We start from the raw sequence: 27591 nt of genomic DNA, 5'->3' as shown, positions 1-27591 counted from the left end.
TTAAACAACAATGGCAGAAAAGATGCAAGACAAAAGTCACATTAATGTGGTGCGTATTCGCTAGGTTTTCACATGGTTTAAATTGCTATTGACAAACTATGTTGTCTTCAGTATTGTCACAGTCTGGACTTTTGTTTGCCATTTCCGGTTTTATTTTGTTCCTGCCAGTCAGTCGTGTGTCCACTACCTGTTCCGTGTTAGTAATCAGCCTGTGCATATAGTCACCAGCACTCACATTAGTTTCCCGCCAGATTGTTTGATCATACACCCAGGACCACTCTCCAGCGTTTCCCAGTAATTCTGATTTTGTGTACCAGTTTTCTGCCTGCCGTCTTGGCAGTGCCTCTGGCTCTGTGCTGTGCGTTTGGTTCCCCCACCATGTCGAGTTCTGACAAGTATATAGTATTTGAGAACGAATGACTGGAAATGATTAATGCTGCAAAGCATTCACTGTATTGAGATTAAAATCTTTATTATTATTTTTTTTTTATTATTATTATTCCGTACGTTTTTCTGCATCTAGTACCGCATACTTTTAGCTACAGAAACCATTCAAATATCAAAACATTCAGCTTTTAAAGAAGTAGTGCTTCCATTTTTAATATTCATATATTTCATAATTTTCAAGTTATTAAGCTTTTTCATAAAAATTTCCCCATTGTAATTATTGTAAAACCATTTTCAAATCCTCTTCAGCTTTGTCTACTTTCAGCTTTAACTACTTCAGCATACTTTAACCTACAGACGCCATTTAAACTACAAAACAAAAAATCTTCAACTATTCAACTATTAATCAGTTGTTCAGCTTTTTAATATCTTTAATACTTTCTGATCTACAGTATAGCAGTTTAAATATCAGATGTTTTTTGAGGAATTAGTGTCTATTGCGTCAGCTAGAGTGTGAGGACATGTTTTTTTAAGCCAGAACTTCTGTCTTTAACTTATCACTCTATGAACATATTTTTCTCTAAATCGTAGTCTTCTCGCTATGATAAGGTATGTCTGGTTAAGCCCTCAGACCTATACTTTAATCTGTAGCTGCCTCAAAGCTCAGAGAGTTCCAGAAATCCTCTCAGAGAAACGCAGAGGTAAAACATTTTGAAATTGCGACTGTGGCCACAATGTTTAGTCTTCAAACATAAAACTCATTGTTTGACTGGTTAAATATGACTAAATATGACGTGCAGGTAATATTACCTGCACGTTTCGTCCACCAATCTAGATCTTTAGCTAAATATAGCAATAGTGAGTAGTTAATGAGTCTATTATACAATTTAGTAATTACCCACACCGTCTTCTTCCATATACTTTCAGAATAAAAGCAACAATCCAAATAGCTTCGCTAAAGCTAGCTTAGCTTAGCCTTAACTAAAAATAGCGGTATTTCTGCTTTCAACTGGTTTATTATAACTAGTTAAAGTCTTTTACTGTTTAGCAATTACCTGCACACGTTTCCTCCAAAACTACAAGGTGGCCAAGGCTTTCAGGTGTATTAAATGTTTCCATAACTTTAGGCTATTCCTTTATCTCTTGAACTTAAAACTATTTATTTAGCTGTTTTTGTTACATTTAGGTATATTGTGTCTATATTTTCAGCAGTTATTTCAATTTCAATTTCAGCAACTGGAACTTTTTCAACTTTCCTCAATTTAAAATTCAACTGCTTAACCTTCTTCTGCAAACATTCAGCTCTGTTTAAACAACATCATTCTCTTCCAATACATTCATCTGTGCTTTACATGCTTGAGCTATTTTCAGCTGTCTTAAGTGTTTCAGCTACTTACAGCAATTCTCCAGGAATACATTCAGCATGGCAGCATTCACGGTGCATTTTCCTATGGAAATGCTTTATCTAGTTCAATTTACTGTTTGAGAGTTAAAGATCCAAGTCAGTTAAAAGAACTGAACTTCTCTAGAAATTAGTGGATAAAACCACAGGTCATGCTTCATGTGCTAAGTATTACCCAGAAGGCTTAAGTAAACGTGTGGTAAACGGTTTTAAACTGTGAATTTAAATAGATATAATAAATGGCAGTGAAAATAATGGCAAAAAACTTTTTATTACCACATTAATAATGATAATGTGTGTATTTTTACACATTTTCGAAGCAGCCAGGCACAAAGCTTTAAATCTTGTCTCCATGAAGATGCAAACAATGAGAGGTAGGTAGGGTAATTTAGGTTAGGGTAATTTAACTTAAAGTTGCTCAGGTTCGGAACTGCTACTCAGTTTTAAGTAGATTCTACTCCAAATTACTGTAGTACAATGAACTTGATTTTATTAGTAATAGCGCAAAACGTATATAGTTTGTGTACATTGTACTCATTTTTTTAATTAGACATGTGAAACGACTTATCCCCAAGCATGAAAATCCCATGGAAACATGAAATAAAGATTGATTTTCACACTCAGAAATCAAGTTTTTAAGGCGCTTCTTTGTAAACATCCAGGTGCAGCCAGAATGGGCTCTTACGCTGGTGTGTGTGTGGCTAATGAGAGAGTTGTCTTTTGTTTAATTTATTGTAATAAAATAAGGGAAAATAAAAATTTTAGGGAAAGCAAATCAGAAACATGTTGATCGTGCACCTCAACAAACCAAAACCTAGCTGGGATATCAGAACATACTGTACACCACGGAGTTGTGATGCAAAGATCCCACAATCCTCAAGTTGTCTGTGCCTTTTAACCCCATGTCCAGCAAGGGTGGAATGTCTGTCTAATCCAGGGGTGTCAAACGAGGGCTGCTGTCCTGCTGGTTTTCCACCTCTCCCTGCCCCAGCTCCTACTGATTACTTTGACCAGGTGTGTTCAGTCAATGACAAGCTGGAAAAAAAACTGACACACCTGAACAAGGTAATCAGCAGAGAGAGCTGGAAAACCAGCAGGGGCACCAGCCCTCGAGGACCGGAGCTTGACACATGTGGTCTAGTCCAATCAAACTGCATGCCCCATCTCATCCCTGTCGCTGTGTGTGTGAAGATGTTTACATTCTCACACCTGCATCACCGGCGTCTGACTATCAGAGAGGAAGTCTTAACAGACAGAGAGACACTACTCCCCGGCCTTGGGCTTGGGAGTTAGAGTCTATCAGGCAGAGATGACCATTGACCAATGTAGGTGAAATGTCAAATACATAAAACAGATGGAAGATAAAACATAAGATATTAATTGCAGAACATAAGTCATAATGTAAATAATATGACAACCGCATAGAATAAGGAAGAAAGAATTTTTCCCATTACAGCGTGGCTGCCTGTCTGAAGATAAAAACCTAAAAACACAAATATTGTGAATTATATTTCCAGTTACAGTGACCTGTGTCCTGATTCACAGCAAACTAACAGCATTCTGTTGCAATAGCAAATTTGTCCACAGTGACTTTTACAGGACAACCAGCCCTAAAAAATTCAATTCAATTCAATTCAATTTTATTTATATAGCGCCAAATCACAACAAAGTTATTTCAAGGCACTTTACAAAGTAAGGTTTAAAACCTCACACAACTAAACCCAACAAATCCCACATACAGCAAGCATTTAATTTGACAGCAACAGTGGAGAGGAAAAACTCCCTCTCTAACGAGGAAGAAACCTCCAGCAGAACCAGACTGGATGTGGGCGGCCATCTGCCTCGACCGGTTGGGGTGAGAGGATAGAGAGATAGAAAAGCACAGCAACAGCAACAAGCAACAACAGAGCACAGGCAGGATGGTAGGACCAGGGACTGGACACAGGCAGGATGGTTGAATCCGCAGCTGCCCATCACAGACACCAAACTTTGAGTCCAATGATACCTGTGGGTGAGGACAGAGAGGGAGAAAGAGTGGGGGTGGGGGGGAGAGAGGAGAGAAGCACAACTACTGGACAGAAAGAGACAAGGTTAGTTAAACATGGGACAATGATGGGAGGTTATGGGACAGAGGAGGTAGAAGGAAACAGAGGAGCTCAGTGTATAAATTAAGTCCCCCAGCAGTCTATGTCTATTGCAGCTTAACTAAGAGATGGTTCCTGTGACTAACAATCATTGCCAGTGACCTGAACCATCTCTAACTATAAGCTTTATCAAAAAGGAAGGTTTTAAGCCTAATCTTAAAGGTGGAGAGTGTGTCAGCTTCTCGAACCTGAAGAGGGAGCTGGTTCCAGAGGAGAGGAGCTTGGAGCTAAAAGCTCTGCCCCCTGTTCTACATTTAAATCAGTACATCAATGTTCAATTCATGTGTTCTCTTCACAAACAAACTGAAGAAATGTCAGAGAAGTAAAACTCTGGGCATTAACGGGATGTGACAATCTGCAGGTCCTGCGTCACATCGAGGTCAGCGACTTGGGCTGCGGCGGAGGTGGTGGAAAAGACAGCGCAGACGTCTTCCGCTTGGCCGGGCTCACCTTCCTCACCAACGCCAACTCCCAGCCGGCTAGCGGTACCACAGTCCTCCTAGCTGTCACTTAGCTCTGCTGCTAATGCTAATGACAGATGAAATACCATGTGTGTCCAGGTGAGGCGTGCACTGCAGAGTACCGGGCCCCTGAGCGTGTGAAGCGAGTTCCTACTGACCAAGAGAAGAGAAAGAAAGGTAGGACGGACTCTGGGTCATGACCCTTGACCCACACTACACATTACAGGCACATCCACAGGCTCACGCATGCCTCTGTCTCCACAGTGGAAGGTTACTCTCTCAATGTGCAAAAATGCTGTAAGGGTGGGATGAAGCACGTACCAAAGGTGATGACCTGTGAAGAGTTTGCTCAGCAGAGATTCAAGAAAAACCAAACCTGCAAACAAGTGTTCCAGGAGTGTTGTGAGTACATCCAACAATCCCTGGGAACGGACCAGACCCTCATCCTGGCACGTGAAGGTCAGTGTGGACTCATCAAAAATTACATGAGTGTGAACCTTCCAGCGCCCAGAGCTGGCGTTGGAGGACGTGGGGTCTGTCACTTGTACAGTATCTGGACTGTGTGTGGCTCATGTCTCATCTTCCACTGCACGTTCTGCAGCCTCTTCCAGGATTATGGGTCCCAGAGCATTTTTCTAATCGCCATCCTGCTGTCCACTCATTTCACCAATCTAGATATGAAACAGAGTTAAACCGTGGCAGAACAGAGTGAGGGAAGAAGAGCTGGCTACTTCTATGTCTGTAACCGTAGTGTTTGTGTCTCCAGCTCTGGGCGCAGACTTCGACCTGGCTCCATCTCTGGTGCGGAGCTACTTTCCAGAGAGCTGGCTTTGGAATGTGCAACCCATCAGGTGACACACAGCCAACACACCTTAGACGTCCTGTTTTTATAGGACAATGTCTGCAGTGGTGATTTACCCTCAAAGTTCAAAAGTGTAATTTAAAACACCACTGATGCACTATAGGCATGTCTTACGCAACAAAGAGTTTAATGTCATTTGATTTTCAGTCATTAATTTGCTGTGGCGATTGAATTCCTGTAATAAGTCATTCTTCAAACAGAAAAACATGTTATTTCTTCTAATATTCTTTAATTTCCTCACTGTTGCTCCTTTAGCTCTGTCTCTGCTTTCCACACTGTGCTCCTCCTAGCACTGATGAACTGTGTGCCCGCCCAGGTGCATGCTGGTCCACTGCCAGCCTCCCCCCATATATACGCACCCATGCCGGCATGTGACAACACAATTATTAATTTTACAATTACCTTGAATAACTATCCAAAATGAAAAACAAACATAATATATACAAACTTTATGCTAATATAAATATACATAACGACAATTTGAACTGAATGTTACAAAAGGCAGATTAAGCAGATTCCACTTCCCAAGGACAAAATGAGTTCTCTCATAGCAATAAACAGTTTAAATGTATTTAGACCAATGCTAAAATAAGAGCAGCTGCAAGCACGCGGTATTCCTAAGGGCTCCTCTCACCCCGCCCTCAGGTCCCCCAGACAAAAACATGAGGAACAATTTCTTTCCCTGAGCTGTCTCCTTATTGAACTCTGCCCCCCATTGACCCCACTGACTCCTTTACCCCACTCGTACAGTCATTCTCCCAATTAGCATTGCACTATTTAATACTGCACATTTAATACTGCACATAATCACTGCATGACACTGCACATATTCACCTGTAAACACGCAAATCCACTGGACATTTATGTTTGATTGGACGCCTCTGTAAGTACATAAATCTCTAATTATAGTAAATAGCAACTGGATATCATATTCATATCTAATTAATATATATCCTTATCTACTTGTAAACTAATAGCATTATTTATATTATGTTTATATATATTATATACCATAGCAACAGCATTTATGCCTATCTATGTTGATCGTTTGTAAATCCCAGCTACTGTAATATCAACCTGTATAGTATCCATTTTCTACTGCTTTTCTGAAGACCATCTTCACCCAAGTCCTTCCTTGGTGTGTTGCAGGCCAGGCCAGATGACAGTGATGGAAGAGCTTCCAGACTCCCTCACCACCTGGGAGATCAGGGCCATTGGCATGTCCAAGAATGGTGAGACTCATGGTTCTACTGGAGGTCCAACAGTAAACCTCATAACTCAACTTGTTTAGATCTGGAGACTCTTGAGTCCACGTGTCTGAACTGATTTTAGCAGGTCTGGATAAGTCTGGAAGTCTGTCCATGGCAGTGTCTGTGTACAGTATGTGTGTGGTGGCCAACAGTACAGCCAGTAGTTCTTCTTGCTCGGTCAGAGGCAATACTTGATGAATAAGTCAGTTGTGCTGTCTGCAGGTATCTGTGTTGCGGAGACGCAGAAGGTGTCAGTCAATCTGCCGCTCAGCATGAACATTCCTCTGCCGTATCAAGTGGTCAGAGGGGAACAGCTGGAGCTGAAGGGTTCTGTGTACAACCAACAGACAGACACCATCCAGGTACCTACACTGTATACCACATTTCACACTTGTTGCAGATCAGTGCTTTGTGTTTGAATGTCACATTGTTATCCTCAGTACTGTGTGATGCTGATGGTCGGTCCAGAGCTCTGTCTGCTTCACTCCCGGCCCACACCGGAAAAAGAAGGTCTGCACTCCACGTCCTGCAAATGGGAAGATCTGTCTTCAGGGGGAATAGGTGTTGTGACCTTCACTGTGTTGGCGCTGGAACTTGGAGAACACAATCTGACCTTCATTCTGAAGACCCGTGCAGGAAACAAAGACATCCTTCAGAAGAAGCTCAGAGTGGTGGTGCGTACATGATGGATGCAGCTGCTAAAATGCTCCAGGAAACAGTGATTGGGTGAGTTGTGGACACAAAGGTCAAAGGTTCCCTGCTTGTCCTGTCTACATGAGGACACACAGACTGTTCAGCGGAGCCTGGACCTGTGTTCCAAACATCCTATGTGACATACAGTAGGATGATTACGCAGATCATGTAGGTTCCCTGCTCGGCCATGACTTTTTCAGTGTCCTGGCTAAGTTTGGACAAAAGGCCATGACATGGGAACTACGCGCTGAACCAGTTCACTGGTGACTGTTCTACAGACGCAGCCAGAGTAAATAGTGGAATACTCATTGGAAATGTGTTGGGATGATAGGAAATCTAGAAAAGGTCCAGTCTCTAGAAATCACTCGTCATTGGTGCAAGCTGACAGTTTGATCAGGTCTCACTTGCTAAATGCTCTGTTTGCAGCCTGAAGGAGTGAGAAAGGAGCAGTATGCTGGGGGGACACTGGACCCACAGGCGGTCTACGGTAGGTCTGTCTGATCCACATCATCAGAAACTTTAAAACGGGATCAATGTCACTAATGACCTTCTGTCCTGTGTGTTGGTGCTGCTCCAGGTACAGAGAGGAGGAAGGTAGAGCTGATGGCCAGACTGCCAAACAACATTGTTCCCAAAACAGACATACAGCGAGTGCTGACCATCAATGGTAACAGCCCTGGTCAGTGCAGTCACACCCAAGAATACTGTAGGGGACTGAGTGTGTGTTGCTGTGTCCCAGGTGAAGTTCTCGGTGACATCCTGTCAGTGATACACAGCGCTGAAGGCCTTCGCCAGCTCACCAACCTGCCGACCGGCTCAGCAGAGGAGGAGCTGGGTGCTGTCCTGCTCCTCGTTCAGGTCTATCATTACCTGGAGGCAACGAGTGGCTGGGAAGTTCTGGGAGGTGACATCCAGAGCAACTCTGCAGATCTGACACGGAAGATCAAACAGGGTGAGTCAAAGGCACAGAAGCCCTCTGAAAACCACAGTCGGAGAAGGCCTGCTTTTAACCGCTACCTATGAGCTTTTCTCATGTCCCAATAAGGCGTGCATGAAGTGTAGATGATTACTCAGAGGGAGAAAGAGCCTCTGTGGCTACTCAGAAAAGTCCCGAGGTCGGCATGACATTTTGAATGTTTCCTTAAAAACAGCTCGGATAATGATTAGTCCACACCGAACTCTGTAACCCCAGCTGAAGCAACCTCTTTTCTTCCAGTAACTAAGGACACACATGAACATTTACTTTCTGTATTTATCCCATAAGTAGTGATTAAATTTACTACACTGTTGGTGCGATCTGGCTGTGTGTCTCTCTCTGGACTTCTGGTGTCTGCTTTGTTCATTTAGACCACATGTGTCGAGCTCCGGTCCGGTGTCCCTGCTGGTTAGCTTGATCAGGTGTTTCAGTTGGCTTCAGATGTGGGTAGAGTAGCCAAAAATTGTACTCAAGTAAGAATAGCTGTACTTCAAAATACTGTTATTCAAGTAAAAGTAAAAAAGTACATGGTGAAAACACTACTCAAGTACAGAGTAACTGTTTCATCGTAATGTCTGATTTATTTAATTATTTCTTTCAAAAATTATATACAGTAAGCACTGAGGCGAATGAAATTAATAATGCAGAAATTCCAAATAAGAAAATAATATGAATGAAATAAATATCATAAAGCATACATTTTTGAACAATATAAACTTCTCCAGTGTATTGAGTTGACCTCCAAATGGCACAGCAGACTGAACAGAAAACAACAGAGGGCTCACTTTACAATAAACTGTGTCTGCATGTTTTCTTCATTCAGTAAAGTGAGGGTTAAACTTCAAAAGCTGTGATCATGTAGCAGTGAACAGGAGCCCATACCATGACTAAAAAGCCATGGTATGCAATAGATCCATACCTCTAGGACAGTAGATGGACATCAAAGGTACCCATCCAGCCCTTCTGCTTCTGTCTTTCCTGACCCTATGGATCCAAAGAAATCATCTTCATTAGAGAGGCTGCTTTTTGTGCTGACATCATCCAACTCTGTGTCTAGGTGATGTCTGATGAATTCAAGGCCTGTGGAAAGATACATGGTTTTCGAACAAATGCGCATTATTCTTATCCTTCTATGTATAGGCTAGCTCACAATTCATAAACATTCTCATATTTACCAGCTTTTAAGATGCCCTCCTCTGTAGTCCATGATGTTCTGAATCTTAGCTGCTGCAATCAGCTCAGGCTCTTTCATGACATCTCCAAAACGTTTTTGGAACAAGATCACTATGGGGTGAGCGTAGTTTTTTCAATTCGAGAGCGCTGTATCGGCATGTGAAGAAAATGAGCCCATACCATCGTCAAAGTCATTAAGTGAGTTAGAGTTGGGGTTTTTGAACATAGTGCATTGTGTCATCTCATACGAGAGTGTTGCTGAGGTCACACGCGTGATGAGACCTCTAACCAGTGGGATAACGTAAAAACCAAAAAAAAGAATCACAGCCATCTCAGTGATAAAAGAAACAGCTGTGGACATGAGAACAGATTTCCATTTTTTCAGACATTTCATCTAGTCAATTCCAAGAGGAAGAATCTATACCAGAGTTAGCTGAGATTCTGAAGGCCGTGGAGCGCCTTCGCCACAATACCATTAGAATCAGTGTTATTCAGGATGTAAGTACAACATGCCTCTCCGAACATAACACAAACGCCTCTTTTCTCTGCTAACAACGTGTCTATGGCCATTCAATTGTAATGTAATAAATACAATTAATGTATAATAGCCATAGGTTTCCGGTGGGGTTCTGTATCATATAATCTTAAGATAGATTTCATACTTTCGGATCTTTAATTGTACATTTGCGTCTAGATCGAATAGGAGATTCAGGGATTTAACCAGAATGATGATGCATATTTCCGCTTGTGTTGTCTTTCATCTGTAAATGAAGGATAAAACTAATTGTAGCAGTGAATAAAGTGATTGTGAGCAAATTAAACACCAAATTAATATTTAAACTCAGTGTTGTGAATTATGTGAAATTTTCTCATTCAAAAGTATTGTGTAAAGTTACATGGAAACATCATATGATCAAGGCAATAATCAGAGTAACATAAAATGTCTAACGCAACAAGGTTACAATTGATGTCTTGTAACAATCTGCTTCTTCCTGTTGAACAGTAGCGTTAGATTGTTTCCAACCTGTGTGTTGAAGTATTGACAGTTCGTTGGGGTTCTTCAGGTTGTGATCAGCTGATCACAGAGACACTTGGGATTCGTTATCACCGCCAGGTTTTCTCCCAATGTCGTCTGAGTCACTGTCACTCCCGTGATGTGAAGAGTCTACACGTCGTCCAGCGTCGGCAACTCAAGGCTGCTCGTGTGTGTGTTTTCTCAGGAACGTGTGTGTAGATGTTGGTCTGATAGTGTGATTCACCGGTGCAGCTTCAGGCGGCGCTTGGCTCACACCTTTAGCTGAACGGTCAACGCAGCCTCGCCTCAGTGCGTGTGTGAGCACAGCGAGGGTCGTCCTTCTTAATTCTTTTCGTTAGTGGTGAATTCTCCGTGTGGTGTAGATGGAGGGTCGTCTGTCGGATCCGGGACCTTCCTGGATGGAGTTGATCCAAGTCGCTCTTTCTGCGATATTCACAGCCGTGTTGGTCGTCAGAAGGACCTGGAAGGGGCCTCGCCACCGTGGAGTCCCAATGCTTCCTCCTGAAGTCCTTAACGATCACCCAGTCTCCTGGTTGGATGGTGTAATGGTCCTGTTGACTGTTTTCACCTGTTGGGAAATCTGAATTATGGGGAAAAGGTGTTTGGGCGGCACGGCTTGTCATCAGGCCTAAACCAGACTCCATGGCTACAGGTGGAACCATTCGTCAGCCAGAGTCTGCGTTCCTGTGAGGTAGAAAAAATGTTTAAAGCACAGGGAGAGAGGAAGGAAAGGATAGAGAGAGTTGGAGAGAGGGAACAAGGATCAGGTGAGGGAGGGGTTGTTGGGCAGCGACCTTCGCAGCAGCGTCTGCAGCTGCATGTCGGCAGAAACAAAGTATTCACTGATGTTGGACAGTTACAAACAGCATTAGCTGTAGGTGCTGTAGCAGGACAGCGTCCAGCAAAGCAGAACCTTATCATGATGTAAGATAGGTTTGCAATCAGACTTCAAAAGCTTCCTATGCTTCCACAGAGCATCTGTGGAGTCTGTAGATGGTAACAGACTCTCCTTCTGCTAGTTTACTAGCTTCAGTCAACGCGATCAACTCTGCAGCCTGAGCAGAGTAGTGTCTTAGCAAAGAGCCAGACTTCAAGACGGACTCTTGATAGTAATGTTCAGCATGTTGAGCAAGGTGGTGTTGCATCTAAGCCATCAGGCTGTAGAACGTGGGATCTATTCCAAAAGAATCAAAGACACAGAATGAGGACAAAAGAACAGAAGTCGTACAACCTGATTTCTCATCCACTGTTTGAGTGAAAGGTCGCGTAGGGTCAGATCAGGAAGACCCAAAGTAGGAGTCGACTGAAGAGCAAGCATGAGGTCAGTGAACGTTGTTCAGCCTCAGACGTCCACGTGAGACAAGAAGTGGACGATGAAGACGTCTGCATCAGAACCCTGAGTGGGGCCTCAGAGAAGGTAAAGTTAGGACTGAAGGTCCTACAATAAGAACAAAGACCTAGAAAAAACATCAGCTGTTCATACGTGCACGGTTTAGGCAGGTTTCAAATTGCTTTAACTCAGTTGGGTGAGATGGATTTGCCATCAGCTGTAATTACAATGACCCAGAAAATAACCTTTGTCTGAACAAAGTGTAATTTAGACAGGCTCTCTTTGTGGCCTGTAGCATCCAATGTTTCTGTAGCTTAGTGGTGTCTGCAGTAACGCCATCTATGGCTCCTTTAAGAGGGTGTTGTTGTTTACATGGTCTGTGGTCAGATTCAGGTGTGATGACCACTGGTTCACATCCTCTGATCAAACCTACATCATATGTGTGTGAGCCACAGGGAAGCAGTGCTTCCTGTGAGGCTGAGTGTTGGGTCAGAGCGTCCTCTGAAAAATAAAAATAAAAACAAAGGCATGTAATGTGGGTAAATACGTCACATGGGGTCGGAAGTCGTTCACCAGTCTCCACCCCGTTGACATCTGTTCACGAAAGGACCCACGTCCTGTCATCTGTCTCCATCATGTTTTCACAGAGGGACGTGTGGAACTGTAGAATAAAAATCAAAAATCTTTTTGTTCGTTAGGAAAAGAAATCGCAAGCGCAGACCTGTGTTCATCCCAAAAGAGGGAAGTTGAGGTCAGTTTGTGTGTTTGTGTGTGTGAAATCATAAACAAGCTGTGATGCAGCCTGTGTGAGGGCCTCAGTTACAGCCCCCCCTCAGCAGCCAATGATAAGAGCACAGCTGAGCTGAAGTTAACACCAACAAAAGAGGGATTATTTAGAATGTCTGTAGACGTAACCTGCACTCCGTCTGGAGTGGAAATACATCAAATACCTAAACTACACATCAGATGTCTTCCTAAAAATTTAACTGGGCATAAATTTGAAAGCAACAATAAATCTCAAGGTGTCTCGCTGTCAGATGTTGCATAAGACAGTGAAAAAATAAGTTTTCTTTAATAGTCTGGTACGTACAGTAATTATTATTACTTCTCTCTAATAGTCGTCTTCCCTTTAATAATCATTAATAGTCTGTTTCAGTCAGTCTCAGTCTTCCTATAGTCTGTTTTGTTTTTCTACAGTCTGGTTTTGTTTTTCTATAGTCTGTTTTTTTGTTTTTTCTATAGTCTGGCCAGACAAACCTATATTGTGTAAGTATGAGTATTGTAAGTATTTTTAGAAACATGAAGGATTTTATTACTGAATTTGTTGCAAGTTAAAATAGTTTAAACCCATCAGACTGTAAAGTCATGCAGCAGTTGTCATTTAGCTGTTTGTCATAATTTGAAAATCACTCTGGGATTTTTTTTTGAGCAAAAAGCGATTCTTCATTGCGAGCAGATAAGCATGAACATGAATTTGAGCGTGTATCAGCTGTAAGCGTGTTTCTTCATTGCGTGTATGAATGTGTGTGTGTGTGTTTGCGGTACCGTCTTGTACGTCACGTGAAAAGGAACCGTCACCTTCCTCCTTCCCCAACCATCAGTCTGATGTGAGCGCCAGCGGGTGAAGCCTTTCAATGGGACAGTTGTTCCTCGATGACAGACCTTTCCTGGATCCTCACATGCAGCTCTTTTGGGCCGATCACGTCTGAAGCCTCTCCTGTTGTTTCAACCAGTGTCTGTGTCAGAGCACGTCTTCTCTGCTATTTCTCTGTCCTGTTTTCCTTTGCTGATTGTCATAAGCAGGTGTCTGTGTCAGACACACACGCTTGTAGTAGCTGGTTCATCTGATGAGCCCAGAACGTGATGGCTGCAGACGTTGTAGGAGTCTGTGAGGCGTCCATGCTGTGGTCTGTGTCCTCCAGCTGCTGTGGTGTCAGAGCTTCCACCCTGTTCTGGTTGTTGGTCGGCGCTTCTTCTCCTTCGGTTCTTCTGCTGATGGTGGGAAAGAAGTCCAGATCCGGATTTACCCTCATCGCACTCAGTTCTGCATTAGAATAGAGAGCAGAAAGAATGGGAGCATTTGCTCTTGACATGATGTGTGTGTTTGTGTGTGTGTGTGTGTGTGTGTGTGTGGCAGAGTGCAAACAATTCTTCCCCAGAGTTGTTTTCTCCTTTTTTTCTGTTACTCTCATCACTCTTTTGTTTCTTTTAGGGCTTTAGTTTTCATAGTTTTGCTTTTTCAAATCTCATCTTTTGTATCTAACTTTTCTTTTTAAGGTGCATATGTCTTTTACACTAAGTGATTCTCCTTTTGAACCCATAACCAGTTTCCCACTCATGGAAACATGAAACGCACTAATAACCATATTTACTTTTTACTTTTAATTACTTTTTACTTTTGTAATGCTGCAGTCTGGTGGTGGAGACTTAGATCGCCCCGAACCCATCTTTCAGAGTCCCGGCGGTTTCCTGCCTAAGACTTTTTTGTGTTCCGGCCGGAACCTTTTTTCGAAATTTCTCTTCCACGGACGTCTCCGTAGAAAGGGAACCGCTCAGATCAGCGACAGGGTTCTCGGAAGTGGTCCCTCACCGTCAGGCCCCTCTAAGACCCGGGTCCCTCGTATCTCAAAACCACTTCCCCCTGCAAACGCGCTCCGTATTTCAGAAGCCGTCTTTTATTTCTTGTCCACTCCCTTTGGACTGCGCTCAGATCTGCACACTGGTCTGTATCCTCAGTACAGACAAAAAGCTCGGTCCCACGAGCCAACCCTTAGCAACCACCGTCTCGACCACCAGGGCAGACTTTCACCTAATTAAGAACATGTATTATTGGGATTTTTTTTTCTCGATCTAATTAATTTTCCTAATCAAATTTAGTGTTTCAACCAAATAGAAGATTTTTTTTTCTTTCTTTTTTTTTTCAACCAATTGAAATGTTTCAGCTAAATTAAAAATAAAAGTTCCAATCTTTTTGTTTTTTCCCGAATCAAAAGGAATCTCTCTCGCCGAGCCAAATTAGGATTTGAGTTTGAATCTGAGTTCGTGGATCTCGTCAGAGGCGATCCAGACGGGTGAGCAGTCCTCCCAGCTCTGAATGTCTGTAGAGGTTTGGAGGCTGAGCGACCCTAGTCCTCAGGACTATCGTCCCTGGTCACACCGTCCAGACGACCTGCCGCGGGATCCTGTTCGTGACACCAATTTCTGTGGTGGAAATTTTCCATAAAGAAGTAGATGAGAGAGAGTTGTCCTTTTGTGCGATTTATTGAAATAATTAAAAAAAAAAATAATGGGGAAAGCAAATCAAAAGCATGGATGTTGATCGTGCACATCAACAAACCAAAAACCAGCTGGGGAGATCAGTGCACACACCACGAAGGTGTGATGCAAAGAGCCCACGATCCTCAAGTTGCTTCTGCCTTTTAGCTTCTCTGTCCGACTAGGGTGGAATGTCTTTCCAACCCAATCAAATTACATGCACCATCTCCTCCCTGTCGCAGTGTGTGTGAAGATTTTTACTTTCTCACACCTGCATCGCTGACGTCCAACTATCTGTGAGAAAGGAGCACCAAGTCTCAACAGACAGAGACACAACTCCCCGACCTTGGGTTTGGGAGCTAGAGTTGAGAGTCTATCAGACAGAGACAACCATTGAACAATCTAGGTGAAATGTCAAATGCATACAGTAAGACAAAACATAAGATATTAATTGCAGAACATAAGTCATAACTCGTATAATAACTGCATAGAAATGCATAGAAATAAGGAAAACACATAAAAATAAGGAAGAGACAATTTTTCCCATAACATTATCCTGGTCACTTTTTCCCTGATGTGATACTCGGAATGTATGTAATTTTCTCTAATGCTGCAGCAAGGACATCAAAGGTGCATGAGCCCTTAAGAGGTCTACAAGCCAATGCTGCATAATGTCTCTCTAGAGAGGTGTCATCTATCAAGTGACAGGTGACTCCTAAATAGTTATATAGTATCAGGGCTCAGCGTAAGCGAACATGGGTAACGGACCCAAACGCATAGCTCGGGAGACAGGTCTCAAAACAAAACAGGGTTTATTGAATTTAAATCCAAGTAGCAGGCAAAAACGTGAAAAAAGAAATCGTCAACAAACCAGGAATCCAAAGGTCTAGCAGAGGTACAGGCAGGGACAAGGCAAAACCAGGCTCAGGTCCAGGCACGAGTCAAAATAAACCGAGAACCTACTAGACGTCACTGGGGCCGACAAACCGGGTGCATGAGCAAAGACTAACTGGCAAACGGAACAGGTTAGTACTGGAGTTTAAATGCTGGAACCTAATGACTGAATGGAAAACAGCTGACAGGGCACGTGATCAGAAATGTAAAACAGGCAAAAGACATGACGAAACAAAAAATGGAAACCACTACCAAAATAAAACAGGAAATAAACATGGAAAACCAAAAAATAACACAGGAGCTATCCTGGTTCATGACATATAGCTTTTGTAGTTAATAGCTTTTTAATGTTTAAGCTTTTCGTGTTCTTTGCAGCTTCCTGTATTTTTGAGCATAACGTTTTTCTTGTCAGTAATGCAGACTGAGGTTGAATTTCCAGCATAGTCTTGAAGGCCAATTTACCCAAAACAGAAAACAGTTGGATGGCCTCACATACAAAGGTTAGCACAAGTTTGTCAAATGTTGCCTGAGTTACCGCCGAGAGCAAGTGAGGGAGTCTATTAATTCTGTATACATCTTCAGTTTGTTGGGCTGAACTCTCTGTTGACAGTGAAACAAATATCAGGCTGCAGGGCATAAAGCCATGAACATGCACATTCAGTTCCATTTGATAAAGTTAACTAATCAAAGGAGGCTGGATTTGGCAGACACTGAAGACACCGCATGATGAAGCATGTGTTACACTGTGTGTAAACAAAACAATGCTTTTTACACAAGGCCAGAGGTATGGAGTCAAATTAAGGTCATTTTTAGATTTGTGTGTGCGTAAATCGATCTGTGCTTACAGTTCGTAAACTGATCTGTGCATGCGTAACCAGATTGGTACTTGTAGACTTAGTGGGGCTATACCAGTGCTTACACTTACAGTAACGTGGGGCGTTTAAATTATGCATACAATTTACAAGTAAAATAACGTGACCTTATTTTGCCTTAATGCTCAGTTGTGTTTGTAACAATTTCTCCTCCGTCAGTCATCTTAGTTCAGTAATGCACACGCGGAATCTTGCGTAGTTGTATTTATTTAACAAGTGCACTGTACAACATCTTCCATCTTCTTTCGCGCTATTAACATCCGTACAGGAAGAGAACGGGAAGTGACATCATTTCATCATGACAGATTATTATAAAATGAAGTGAAAACAGTTTTAACAGAAAGTGTCTACATAAAACTAGAAAAAGTAATTTCTCGAGAAATTACGTGGGAGAGCTGATCTGCTGCCGCAACGATGACAAACGCTGATTAAGCTGCTGACGTCAAAAAGTTGACTACGTCCAAAAAGTTGACTACGGCAAAACGATGAAAACGAGAAAACGATGACAAAGATTAAAACGATGACAAAAGATGCCGATTAAGAAGATGATGATTAAAAAGATGACCAAGGTCATACTAAGACAAGAATAAAATATGACAATGACTCAAAAGTTGACCAAGGTAAAAAGATGTCAAAGATTAAAAAGTTGACCAGAGTGCATTGTTGACAATCATAAATAAGTTGACTATCTTTTTGATTTGAAGAAAGTATTTGTAAATAATTACCTAACTGTGTAATAGTTTAATAACTAGTAGAAATTTACCAGTCAGAAACGAAAATCTTGCCATTTAAGGTAATAAATTACATTGGTGCTTTTATTTTGAAAGGACTTAGAGGTTGTGTGTGGGCAATTACTAAACTATAAAATAGTCATTAGATAGTCATAATTTATCATTCAATAGCAAGAATAGCCCTATTAAAGTAAAAGATTTAGATTTAGCCCTTTCAGAATAAAAGCACCCTAATAAGTTTGAGTGGCTATTTACTGAACTCTAAAGTAGTCTCATTAACGATTGGTTAGTATTCAGAACCACAAACTTTCTAAACAATCTTGCCATTAAAGGTAAAAAATTGTAATTGGTGCTTTTATTTTGAAAGGATTTAGAGCAAATGTGTGGGGGTAATAGCGTAACTGTCAATTAGTCTTTAAATAATCATAATTACCCATTCAAAGGCAAAAACAGTGCAGTTAAAGCTAATAATTGGCATTGGTGCTTTTATTTTGAAAGGATGTAGAGGAAGCACGTGTGGGTAATTACTAAACTGTTATTCTATCTTTAAATAGTCATAATTACCCATCTAAAAGTTGAAATATTGCTAATAAAGCTAATTATTTGGCTTGGTGCTTTTATTTTGAAAGGATTAAGAGGAAGTGTGTGCTTAATTACTACACAATCCAATAGTGTAGTTGAGTAATCAGTAACAAGCATGGAACTGCTGTCTACACTGAGCATCAGGAGTTTGACCTGTCAGTGAAATCTGCAGCTGCGCCGTCGCCATGGAGACAAAAGGCGGGAAAATCAGGCTCACTCTGCTCTGTAAAAGCAGAGTTTTACCCTGTATAAACAGGCTTGTTTCAGCTAAACCATAATAGTTATCACAAAATTTTTTTCATTTTACGAGTCCCAAGGCTTCAATGAGCAAATGGTGTGAATTTTATGTTTAAGGACAAAAGCTTGTAGCCACAGTGGCAATTTCAAAATATGTCTCCTCTGTTTTTCTCCCCAGACGTCTGCCAAAAATTATAATGGCAACTCTAGACTCATTGTTATCTTTGGCAGAACTACATGAAGCTCTGCAGGAGATGCCCAATAAAAAAGCTCCAGGACCAGATGGATTCCCAACTGAATTTTATAAAGAGTTCTGGTCCATGCTGGCATCCAGCTTTTACGAAATGTTAGTTGAAATTAAACAACAACATTCATTACCCACAAATATGAATTCTGCCTTCATAAGCCTGCTCCAAAAACCAGGAAAAGACCCTACACTCCCATCAAGTTCTAGACCAATTTCACTAATTAATGTAGATCTAAAAATATTGTGTAAAGCACTTGCTAGAAGATTAGAAAAAATCACTCCATATATAATTCACTCTGATCAAACAGGCTTTATTAAAGGTAGACAGTCAACAAACAATATGAACAGATTAATCAACTTAATTGATTATGTCACCACCCATAAACTAGAGTCAGCCATCATCTGCAGAAAAAGCTTTTGATAGAGTAAACGGGAGGTTTCTTTTAGCCACTAGCCATATTATACATCTCAGCAAACGCCGCAGTCAGAGCAAACAACCAGATCTCACCAAGGTTTAATCTGCATAGAGGGACAAGACAGGGCTGCCCTCTTTCCCCATCACTATTTGCAATATTTATTGAACCTTTAGCCGCAGCAATAAGACAGCATAAAGGAATTACTGGAATATCGAGCAAATCAGTAAATCATAAAATAAGTTTATATGCTGACGATGTGTTACTGTTTCTCCTGGAGCCACAGACGTCTCTTCCTACAACTATCAGCCTCATAGATGAATTCTCAGGACTTTCAGAATACTCTATTAACTGGACCAAATCTATAGTGCTACCACTTAACCTTAAGGTGACTAACATCTCCTCCACCACACTCCATTCAGGAAACATTAAATACTTGGGCATTGAATTGCCGTCTAGGCTATCGGAGCTTATTGATCTAAACTACAATCCCTTATTAAAACAAATAGAAGCCAACCTCAAAAGATAGCAGTCCTTACCCATTTCACTTATGGGAAGAATTGCCACCATATAAATGATGATCCTGCCAAAAATTAATTACATACTCTCAATGATTCCAACTAAGCCAGCCCAGGCGTGGTTTAAGACATTAGACTCCTACATCTCACAGTTCTTGTGGAAAACCAAGCCACCACATTAGTTTAAAAACTCTTCAAAAATCCAGATGCTGCGGCGGCCTAGAACTACCTAACTTCCACCACTATTTTCTTGCCAATAGACTGAACCATATCCACAAATGGATAAAACCCATGCCAGCAGACTCCTCCTGGATACACATTTAACAAACATTTTGTGGAAATATTAAAGTTGCAGATCTGCCATTTATCAGCACCAAAATCAAACATCATAATTGTTACCAGAGCATTAGCATAAAAGCATCTCTGACAGCCTGGTGGGATTTTCTTAAAATTAATGGGTCTTCGCTTACTCTCTGCCAAAACACACCTCTCTGGAACAATCCAGACATCATACAAAACAAAAAGGCAATAAACTTTCCAACTTGGCATATCAAAGGGATAACACATCTGAAACATGTTTTCACAAGAGACAAGTTTACCTCTTTTGAAGAATTAGTGTCCCACTATGAAATCACTAGTGCCAATTTCTTAGAATACCAACAACTAAAGTCAATATTTAATGCAAAAAGTAAGAATACTCCCATCCACATGCAACCACCACCAGTAATAGAGTGATTTATTGATATATCAGGGAAAAGGACAGTATCCAAAATCTATATCTTAATTTCCAATGTAGATCAGACAGTGAGCCTTCCGATCTCTAAATGGGAAGCTGATCTCTATATCACCACTAATTACACGTTCTGGAATAATATATGTTCTAATTTATTCAGAATGACAAAAAATACAAATTTACAACTAATACAATATAAAATTCTTCATAGAACTCACTATACAGGACAAAGGATGTTCCAAATGGGTCTCACAAACTCAAATATTTGCCCTCACTGTACAGATAACACAGCAGATAGATTCCTACATGCATTCTGGTCATGTTTACCTGTGCAGCAATTTTGGCAAAGAGTATGTGAACACCTGTCAACCCAGTTAAGCTGTTCAATCCCAGCGGGCCCTGCCCTTTGTCTTCTAGGAGATCTAAGTGGGCTTGATCTAGAGACCAACTCATCACACATACTTCTTTCTGCCCTCTGTGTCGCAAAGAAAATCATCCTTATGAACTGGAAAACTAAAAAAAAATTAAGCATTACTTAGTACCTGAACAACTTGTTAGATTACACCACCTTAGACACATTGTCTGCCTCATCAAATCAATGACCAAAACTATACTCTGATTGATTCCATCTCCAGGTAAGGATGCGTGGAGCTCGGGTGCTGCGTCATGTCTGGCACAGTGGTGGGGGGGGGACTGGTGGTTGGGGGTGCCTGCCTACCTAAGGAACCGGGACAACGGGACTGGTGGATTCTGGGCTGGCCGCATGGGTCCCCTGTGGCGGTTGTGTGGTGGCTGCTGAGACTGGCGGTCCTGTGTCGGAGTAGGGCCATTTTGAGGGTTGGCGTGTGCCTGTCTCCGTGTAGCGGAGGTGGGCCTCCCTGCCGGTGTGCGGGGGCGGACCTGGGGGTGGAGACCTGGGTGACCTGTGTTTGGGGGAGTCCCTCCGGGGGTGCCTGCCTGTGCCCGGAGGGGTGTCTCTCCCCTAGGGCGCTGCCCCTGCTCGGGTGGGGCGCTGCCTGCCCTAGCGGTCCGACGTCCTCTGGTAACTGCTCGTGCCTGTTGCGGGGGGTGTTGGCGGACTACTCTGGCTACAACCTTCATTGAGCCCTGGGCCCAATGCACAACCGCAGAGTACATGTATGTGTGTAGGTTTGAGTGTAGCACTACACGGGGCGAGCATAGGCATACTTGGGCGAGAGAATGGGTAAGTGTGAAAGAAGGGTGAGGATGGCTCTGGCTGTGCTGCGTGTGGTGCCTGGGCAGTAGTACTGCGGTCCCTGGGTCTCGGCTGTCTCATCCTGGCTGGGGGTTGTGGGGGGCGGTGGGAACCTGGCTCTGCGAACCCTGGTGCTCTGCTTCCCAACTACATTTCTCCACATTCATCCACTTAGGTCTGCAAGGGGCGTCCTGCTGATGGAGGAACCAGGGCTACCGGGAAATGGTTCCGTCCCTCCCTAGTGGGATGCTCTGCAGTTTTAATTGCATTAGTCATACACACTCCAGGAATCTGGGGGCACCTTCCGGGGGGGCCAGTGGTGGAGCCTTCACATTGATGGCTCTGTCTGCTGGACCCCTCGGAGAATTGGCGATCTCCCAAAGTTCCTCATACTTAGCATACACATACATTTAGGGCCGGGGGTGGGCTCTTTCACTGGGGCCTGGGGCTGAGGCCAGTTGTGGCCTTGCCCCAGGCCCTGGTGGAGAGATCACCACCCAGTTTTAACTGCAAAAAGACATTTAGGGTGAGGGGGGACAATGTCCGGGGGACACACCGTCAGCCAGCGGTCGTGCTCCTGGAGGTGTCACCCACCTTCAGTGCACTTTAGTTCCACACACTCACGTCCAAGCTGAGTTGCAGGGTCCTGGGGTACCTTTTCCTGCTGCCCTCTGCTTCTCCTGGGTTGGGGAAGTTGGGCGGGGCTCGGGAGGAGCTGCGGTCCCTGCCTGGGGCCACATGGACGGCAGGCCAGAGACCTACCCTCCCCACAAATGTGATCAAGCGAATAGTGTGGGTGCGAGAACGTATCTGAGAGTGCATTGGTTCACGCATGATTGACTAGTTTGTTGTGAGAGAGTTTATGGTGTGTGTTAATGTGATGATGTGTGTTGTACATGTGGGTGGGTGTACAGTATGCATCTGTGTTTGTGTGAGTTTGTATGCGTGCGGTGCGGTTGGAGTGTGGGGGGTCCGGTTTTCTGCCCGGGGTACGTTGATCGTCTGCCTGGGTGGTCTCTTTTCTGCAGACCCCCAGGGGATGAGGTCGGGCCGCTCCGCTCGTGTAGGGCGCGGGGGCATCTCCTGGCGGGCTCCCTACGGACCGTGGGTCCTCGGGCTCCACTCTTTCAGGCCGACCCTCCCGGGGGAGTGTTTGCCCCTGGTTCTCATGGGGCGGACAGCGTTGACCCACGGTGGCCCACTCTGACCTCGGGTGCTGTCTCTGTGGCTGCTGCAGCTCTGCCTGGGGGGCTCTGTGTGGGCGGCTTGGGTCGCAACACCTGCCCTCCTGGAACTGAAGGTGTGTGGGCTCCCTGGCTGCTAGGATTCTTTCCTCTGCTTGTTGGATGGGCGTAGTGGCCGAGCCCCTCACATCACCCTGGCTTCCACAAGTGGCATTGTTCATGCACCAAAGTCTGTCTCACCCTTTAGGTGAATAATGTTAAGCTACAGCCTTACTAACCTTGTAGTGGGACACTCAAAACCTGAACAGGCTTTCCAAATCAAACTGTAAGTGTTACTGATACTTATCACTACCAATATCAATAATGTATGAATATGGAAATTGTGGTGTTGTATGTCATGACTTTTCTTAAGTAGTATGGGATATGTATAACAATGCATATGTGTATGTATATGATATGTACATATTTGTATGAGTATGTGCACTCACCTTAACACTATTATTGGTATTAGTATTAATCTCCAAGGTAAACCACAGTACAAACAGTTGTTTAGTTATGAATGTGTTAGCCTAAGGTACATTCCTGCTTATTTATTTTGCACCGATTGTTTACTTAACAGATTTGCTTGGTTTCAGGAGCTGGTTGCTCCTGAAAACCCCCACCCCCCCACCCACAGCCTAAAGCAAAAACTTAACCTGTCCACCAACACAGCAACATCACACATATTTGGGATTAGCTAAATAAAACATTAAATAAACCATAAATCAAGAAGAGTATTTATTTTTTATATATATACCGCTCTTGTTAAAGCAAAGCTGCCCATCACGATATGGCATTCAGCGTAAGATATGCTGCTTGTTAAACTGCTGGACAGAACAAAAAAAACAAAAAGGATTAAGGTGACTGTTCACTGTGTATCATTCATAGACATTGAGGCAAGAGATGATGGAATCATCTGCTTGAATCTGGCAACAGAGTTGTCAGATAAACATCTGCTATAGTAACTTTTCTTTCCAGCTGTTATAGGGTCAGTTGTGCTAAATTCAAAAGTTAATAAGAAATGGTCAGATAACAGAGGGTTTTGGGGAAGAACTATTAAATTATCAATTTCAACTCCATATGTCAGGACAAGATCAAGGGTGTGGTTAAAACGATGAGTGGGTTCATTTACCTGCTGAGTAAAACCAATAGTGTCTATTAAGGAGTTAAAAGCAGTGCTGAGACAGTTGCTGTCAACATCTACATGAATGTTAAAGTCTCCCACTACAATGACTTTATCTGTGCTAAGAACTAGGTCAGATAAGAATTCAGAGAATTCAGTTAAGAACTCCGAAAATGGAGCAGGAGGACCGTAAACAATACAAAACACAACTGGTTTCTGAGTTTTAGAGTCTGGGTGAGAAAGGCTCAGAGTGAGGCTCTCAAATGAGTTATAACTATGTTTAGGTTTAGGAGTAATTAATAAATCTGATTTATAAACTGCTGCTACTCCTCCACCTCTACCTGTACTTCTAGGAACATGATAGTTGATGTGACTCATTGGAGTCGACTCATTTAAACTAACACATTCATCCTGCTGCAGCCAGGTTTCAGTGAGACAGAACAGATCTATGTGATGGTCACTTATCAAGTCATTTATTAACAAGGATTTAGATGAGAGAGATCTGATATTTAATAAACCACACTTTATTAACTTGCTGTTACTTTGTTCTGTAAGAGGAACTGTTTTGATGTTTATTAAATTCTGGTAAGTCACTCCTCTTTGATTTGTTTGTGACTTGTATAGTTTAGGTGGTCGAGAAGCAGACACAGTCTCTATGCGATAACTAAGACTAAGAGTGGGTCGCGGCTGTAGAGAACATGCAGAGAGGCGTGTAAGACTGCGACTCTGCGTCCTGGGCTCCACTCTGAGTTGTCACGGAGTGGGGGGACTAAGCATCATGGCCATGTTACTAGAGAGCAGAGAGGCTCCGTTCAACGTGGGATGGACGCCGTCTCTTCTAATCAGCCCAGCTTTTCCCCAAAAAGTGCTCCAATTAGCCACAAAGCCCACATCGTTTGCAGGACACCACCTAGACAACCAGCGGTGGAGCGATGACAGCCGGCTATACATGTCATCGCTGGTCACATTGGGGAGGGGTCCAGAGAAAACTACGGAGTCCGACATTGTTTTGGCGAACGAACACACCGACTCAATGTTAGTTTCAGTGACTTCCGATTGGCATAACCGGGCGTCATTAGCTCCTGCGTGTATTACGATCTTAGCATACTTACGTTTATCCTTAGACAGGAGCTTAAGATAAGACTCAATGTCGCCCGCTCGAACTTGATTTCTCAGACCAAGCTTTCTGCCCGTGTTTTTGGTATCGTGACATCTTGAGAGATTCTGCAGCAACACTGGGCGTCTGTTTCCTTGTAGACGGTGTTGATCAGGAGAAAGCACCAAGATCCTGCACTGAAATCCAAGGCTGTCCAAAAACTGCATTACATATCAGGCTGTTTAAGAGCACTGTTAAAGTAAACATGCTCACCTAAGGCAAACATTTATTGTGGTCTGACAAACGATCACACAGAATCACAACGGGTATCAGGTATCTGACCCTAATTTGACTCCATACAGGGGTGTTCATCCTCTTCTGTTGCAGCATTGGTGATCCATAGCTCTGCCATTTTTGTTTCTACCAGACTTCTACTTCTACAAGACCTTTTTCCCGCTATGCCGAATGTAGCAGAGTAAAAGTAGTGTTTCTTCACAAATCTACTCAAATGAAAGTAAAAAGTATGGTGCAGTAAAACGACTTTTATTAAAAAGTTACTTGTGTACATGTAACGGAGTAAATGTAACTCGTTACTACCCAGCTCTGGTTGGCTTTTCAAGCTTGTCATTGACTTGAACACAACTGGTCAAGGTAATCCGTAGGAGCTGGGGCAGGAAAAGGTGGAAAAGCGGCAGGGCAGCCGCCTGCGTTGTCATCACTTTGGCACCCATAATTTAGAAGCTGCTGGGTCTGGGTCAATCAGGAAGTATAACCACCATCTCTGAGGCCATCACCAAGACATTTTGTGGACATCTGTTTGTTCATGATTCAAAACAGAAATAGCAGCTGTTTGTTTGTGTGTGCAGGTCTGGTTGGTATCAGCTCGTTCAGACAAGGTTCCAGCTACAGCATGTGGAGCAACAGTGAATCTAGCACCTGGTGAGAAAACACACAACCTGAGACTAGGTCAGGTTTATAACCTACTCAGAACTATTTAATGGTTATGAATATTTTCTCTTCCCAGTTGGAATCATGTTTCTAACAACATGTGTGGCATTACCGAGGCTGAGCTGTGCTTTCATTTACGGTGTTACGTGGTGCACTGACCCTTGCGACCCACTGTCTCCCAGGCTGACCGCTTTGGTGGTGAAGACTCTGGCGCTGGTGGATGGGGTGGTCTCTCTGAAGCATCAGACCCTGGCAGACTCTGTGTTCTGGTTGATCAATAGCGCTCAGCAGGTGGACGGATCCTTCAAAGAGAAATCCCTCTACAGACCCAACAGGATTATGGTCAGCAGCTCTTTCTAGTTCCTGTCCGAGCTCAGACTGATGCCACAGCCTGACATATTTGTGCTTTGGCTTCAGGCTGAAGGTGCAGATCCAGTGGAACAGTCTGTTTACCTGACATCCTTCGTGCTGATCGCCTTAAACAAAGCAACAAGCCTCAAAGACCCAATCCTGCAGCTCAGAGTGAGAATGATCTTCATCCTCTGTTCTTAACCTGAGCTGTAACAGTGGTGCTCAGCCTCCTTTGTGTTTGGTTTAAATTGTTTTGTTCGGCAGTAATAATAACTAAAAAAGGACAACAAATCCATGCTTTTATTACTTTTTACTTCCGCAGCTCATTTTGCTTTGTTCTAAACCTTTTTCTCGCTCAGTCTCATTATGACAGCATGAATTCAGCAGCAAACTACATCTCCCAGCATGCCCTGAATGTGAGGAGCGTGTACGTGTGTGCGGTGGCGACCTACGCTCTGAACCTTCATGATAGCAGCAGCATAGTGGCGTCACAGCTGCTCAGCAAACTGGAGAACCTGGCGCGACAGAAAGGTCCTCATTTCTCATTTCTAAACAAAGACAAAGGGTTCCTCAGCAGCTCACACTCACCGTGTGTGTGTGTGTGTGTGTGTGTGTGTGTGTGTGTGTGTGTGTGTGTGTGTGTGTGTGTGTGTGTGTGTGTGTGTGTTCTGTCTGTACGTGTCTGTGTGCATGTGTGTGTCTGCGTGCATGTGTCTGTGTCTGTGTCTGTGTGTGCATGTGTGTGTGTCTGTGTGTGTGTGTGTGCATGTGTGTGTGTCTGTGTGTGCATGTCTGTGCGTGTCTGTGTGTGTCTTTGTGCGTGTGTGTGTGTGTGTGTGTGTGTGTGTGTGTGCATGTGTGCGTGTGTGTGCATGTGTGTGTGTGTGTATGTGTGTCTGCGTGCATGTGTGTGTGTCTGTGTGTGCATGTCTGTGCGTGTCTGTGTGTGCATGCGTGTGTCTGTGTGCATGTGTGTGCGTGTGTGTGTGTCTGTGTGTGTATGTGTGTGTGTGCGTGTCTGTGTGTGCGTGTGTGTGTGTCTGTGTGTGTGTGTATGTGTGTGTGTGCGTGTCTGTGTGTGCATGTGTGTGCGTGTGTGTGTGTATGTGTGTGTGTCTGCGTGCATGTGTGTACGTGCGTGTGTGTGTGTGTGTGCGTGTGCGTGTCTGTGTGCAGGTCACCCTGCGCAGCTCAGGTACTGGCAGGAGGCCGGTGCGGCGGTGGAGTGGCTGAACCCAGACCAGTCCAGCGGTGTGACGGTGGAGACGACCGCCTACGTTCTGCTGACGGTGCTGCTCAAGGTGCTTCCCTCCGTTCTTCTGCTCTCGCGTTCCGCCGGCTTCCTTCACCGCATTGACATTGTGACACCAGCCTCGTGTTTGGGCAGAACGGCATCAGCCGGTCCGGCCCGTTCAGTGCCGCTTTTCAAGGCGACACT

At 43.4% G+C, this 27591-nt stretch overlaps 1 protein-coding gene and 1 long non-coding RNA gene across 4 annotated transcripts in view; one reads left to right on the top strand and one right to left on the bottom strand.

Moving 5' to 3' along the window:
* The window catches only part of c5 (complement component 5), a 106074-nt gene that overhangs the window by 72240 nt on the left and 6243 nt on the right, over positions 1-27591 (top strand). For both annotated transcript variants that reach the window (XM_055511293.1, XM_055511292.1), the window contains exons 15-29: positions 4295-4418; positions 4494-4571; positions 4659-4853; positions 5161-5245; positions 6406-6488; positions 6729-6868; positions 6947-7180; positions 7626-7686; positions 7777-7866; positions 7939-8151; positions 25721-25793; positions 25985-26144; positions 26220-26324; positions 26513-26684; positions 27330-27454. In XM_055511293.1, coding sequence (XP_055367268.1) covers positions 4295-4418; positions 4494-4571; positions 4659-4853; positions 5161-5245; positions 6406-6488; positions 6729-6868; positions 6947-7180; positions 7626-7686; positions 7777-7866; positions 7939-8151; positions 25721-25793; positions 25985-26144; positions 26220-26324; positions 26513-26684; positions 27330-27454 — 1938 coding nt within the window. The remainder of the gene's footprint in view (positions 1-4294; positions 4419-4493; positions 4572-4658; positions 4854-5160; positions 5246-6405; positions 6489-6728; positions 6869-6946; positions 7181-7625; positions 7687-7776; positions 7867-7938; positions 8152-25720; positions 25794-25984; positions 26145-26219; positions 26325-26512; positions 26685-27329; positions 27455-27591) is intronic.
* Positions 8753-16146, bottom strand: LOC129604546 (uncharacterized). Of its 2 annotated transcripts, XR_008695543.1 has the most exons (3): positions 10373-16146; positions 9351-10109; positions 8753-9159 (listed from the first exon to the last, which is right to left on the bottom strand). It is a non-coding gene; the product is annotated as an uncharacterized LOC129604546 (long non-coding RNA). The 2 variants fall into 2 exon arrangements; XR_008695542.1 differs by having other exon boundaries at positions 8753-10109.

Source organism: Betta splendens, chromosome 9 (genome assembly GCF_900634795.4).
Source record: "Betta splendens chromosome 9, fBetSpl5.4, whole genome shotgun sequence".
Lineage (NCBI taxonomy): Eukaryota > Metazoa > Chordata > Actinopteri > Anabantiformes > Osphronemidae > Betta > Betta splendens.
The sequence above is the reverse complement of the archived record's forward strand: the minus strand, read 5'-3'. Positions and strand labels throughout refer to the sequence as shown.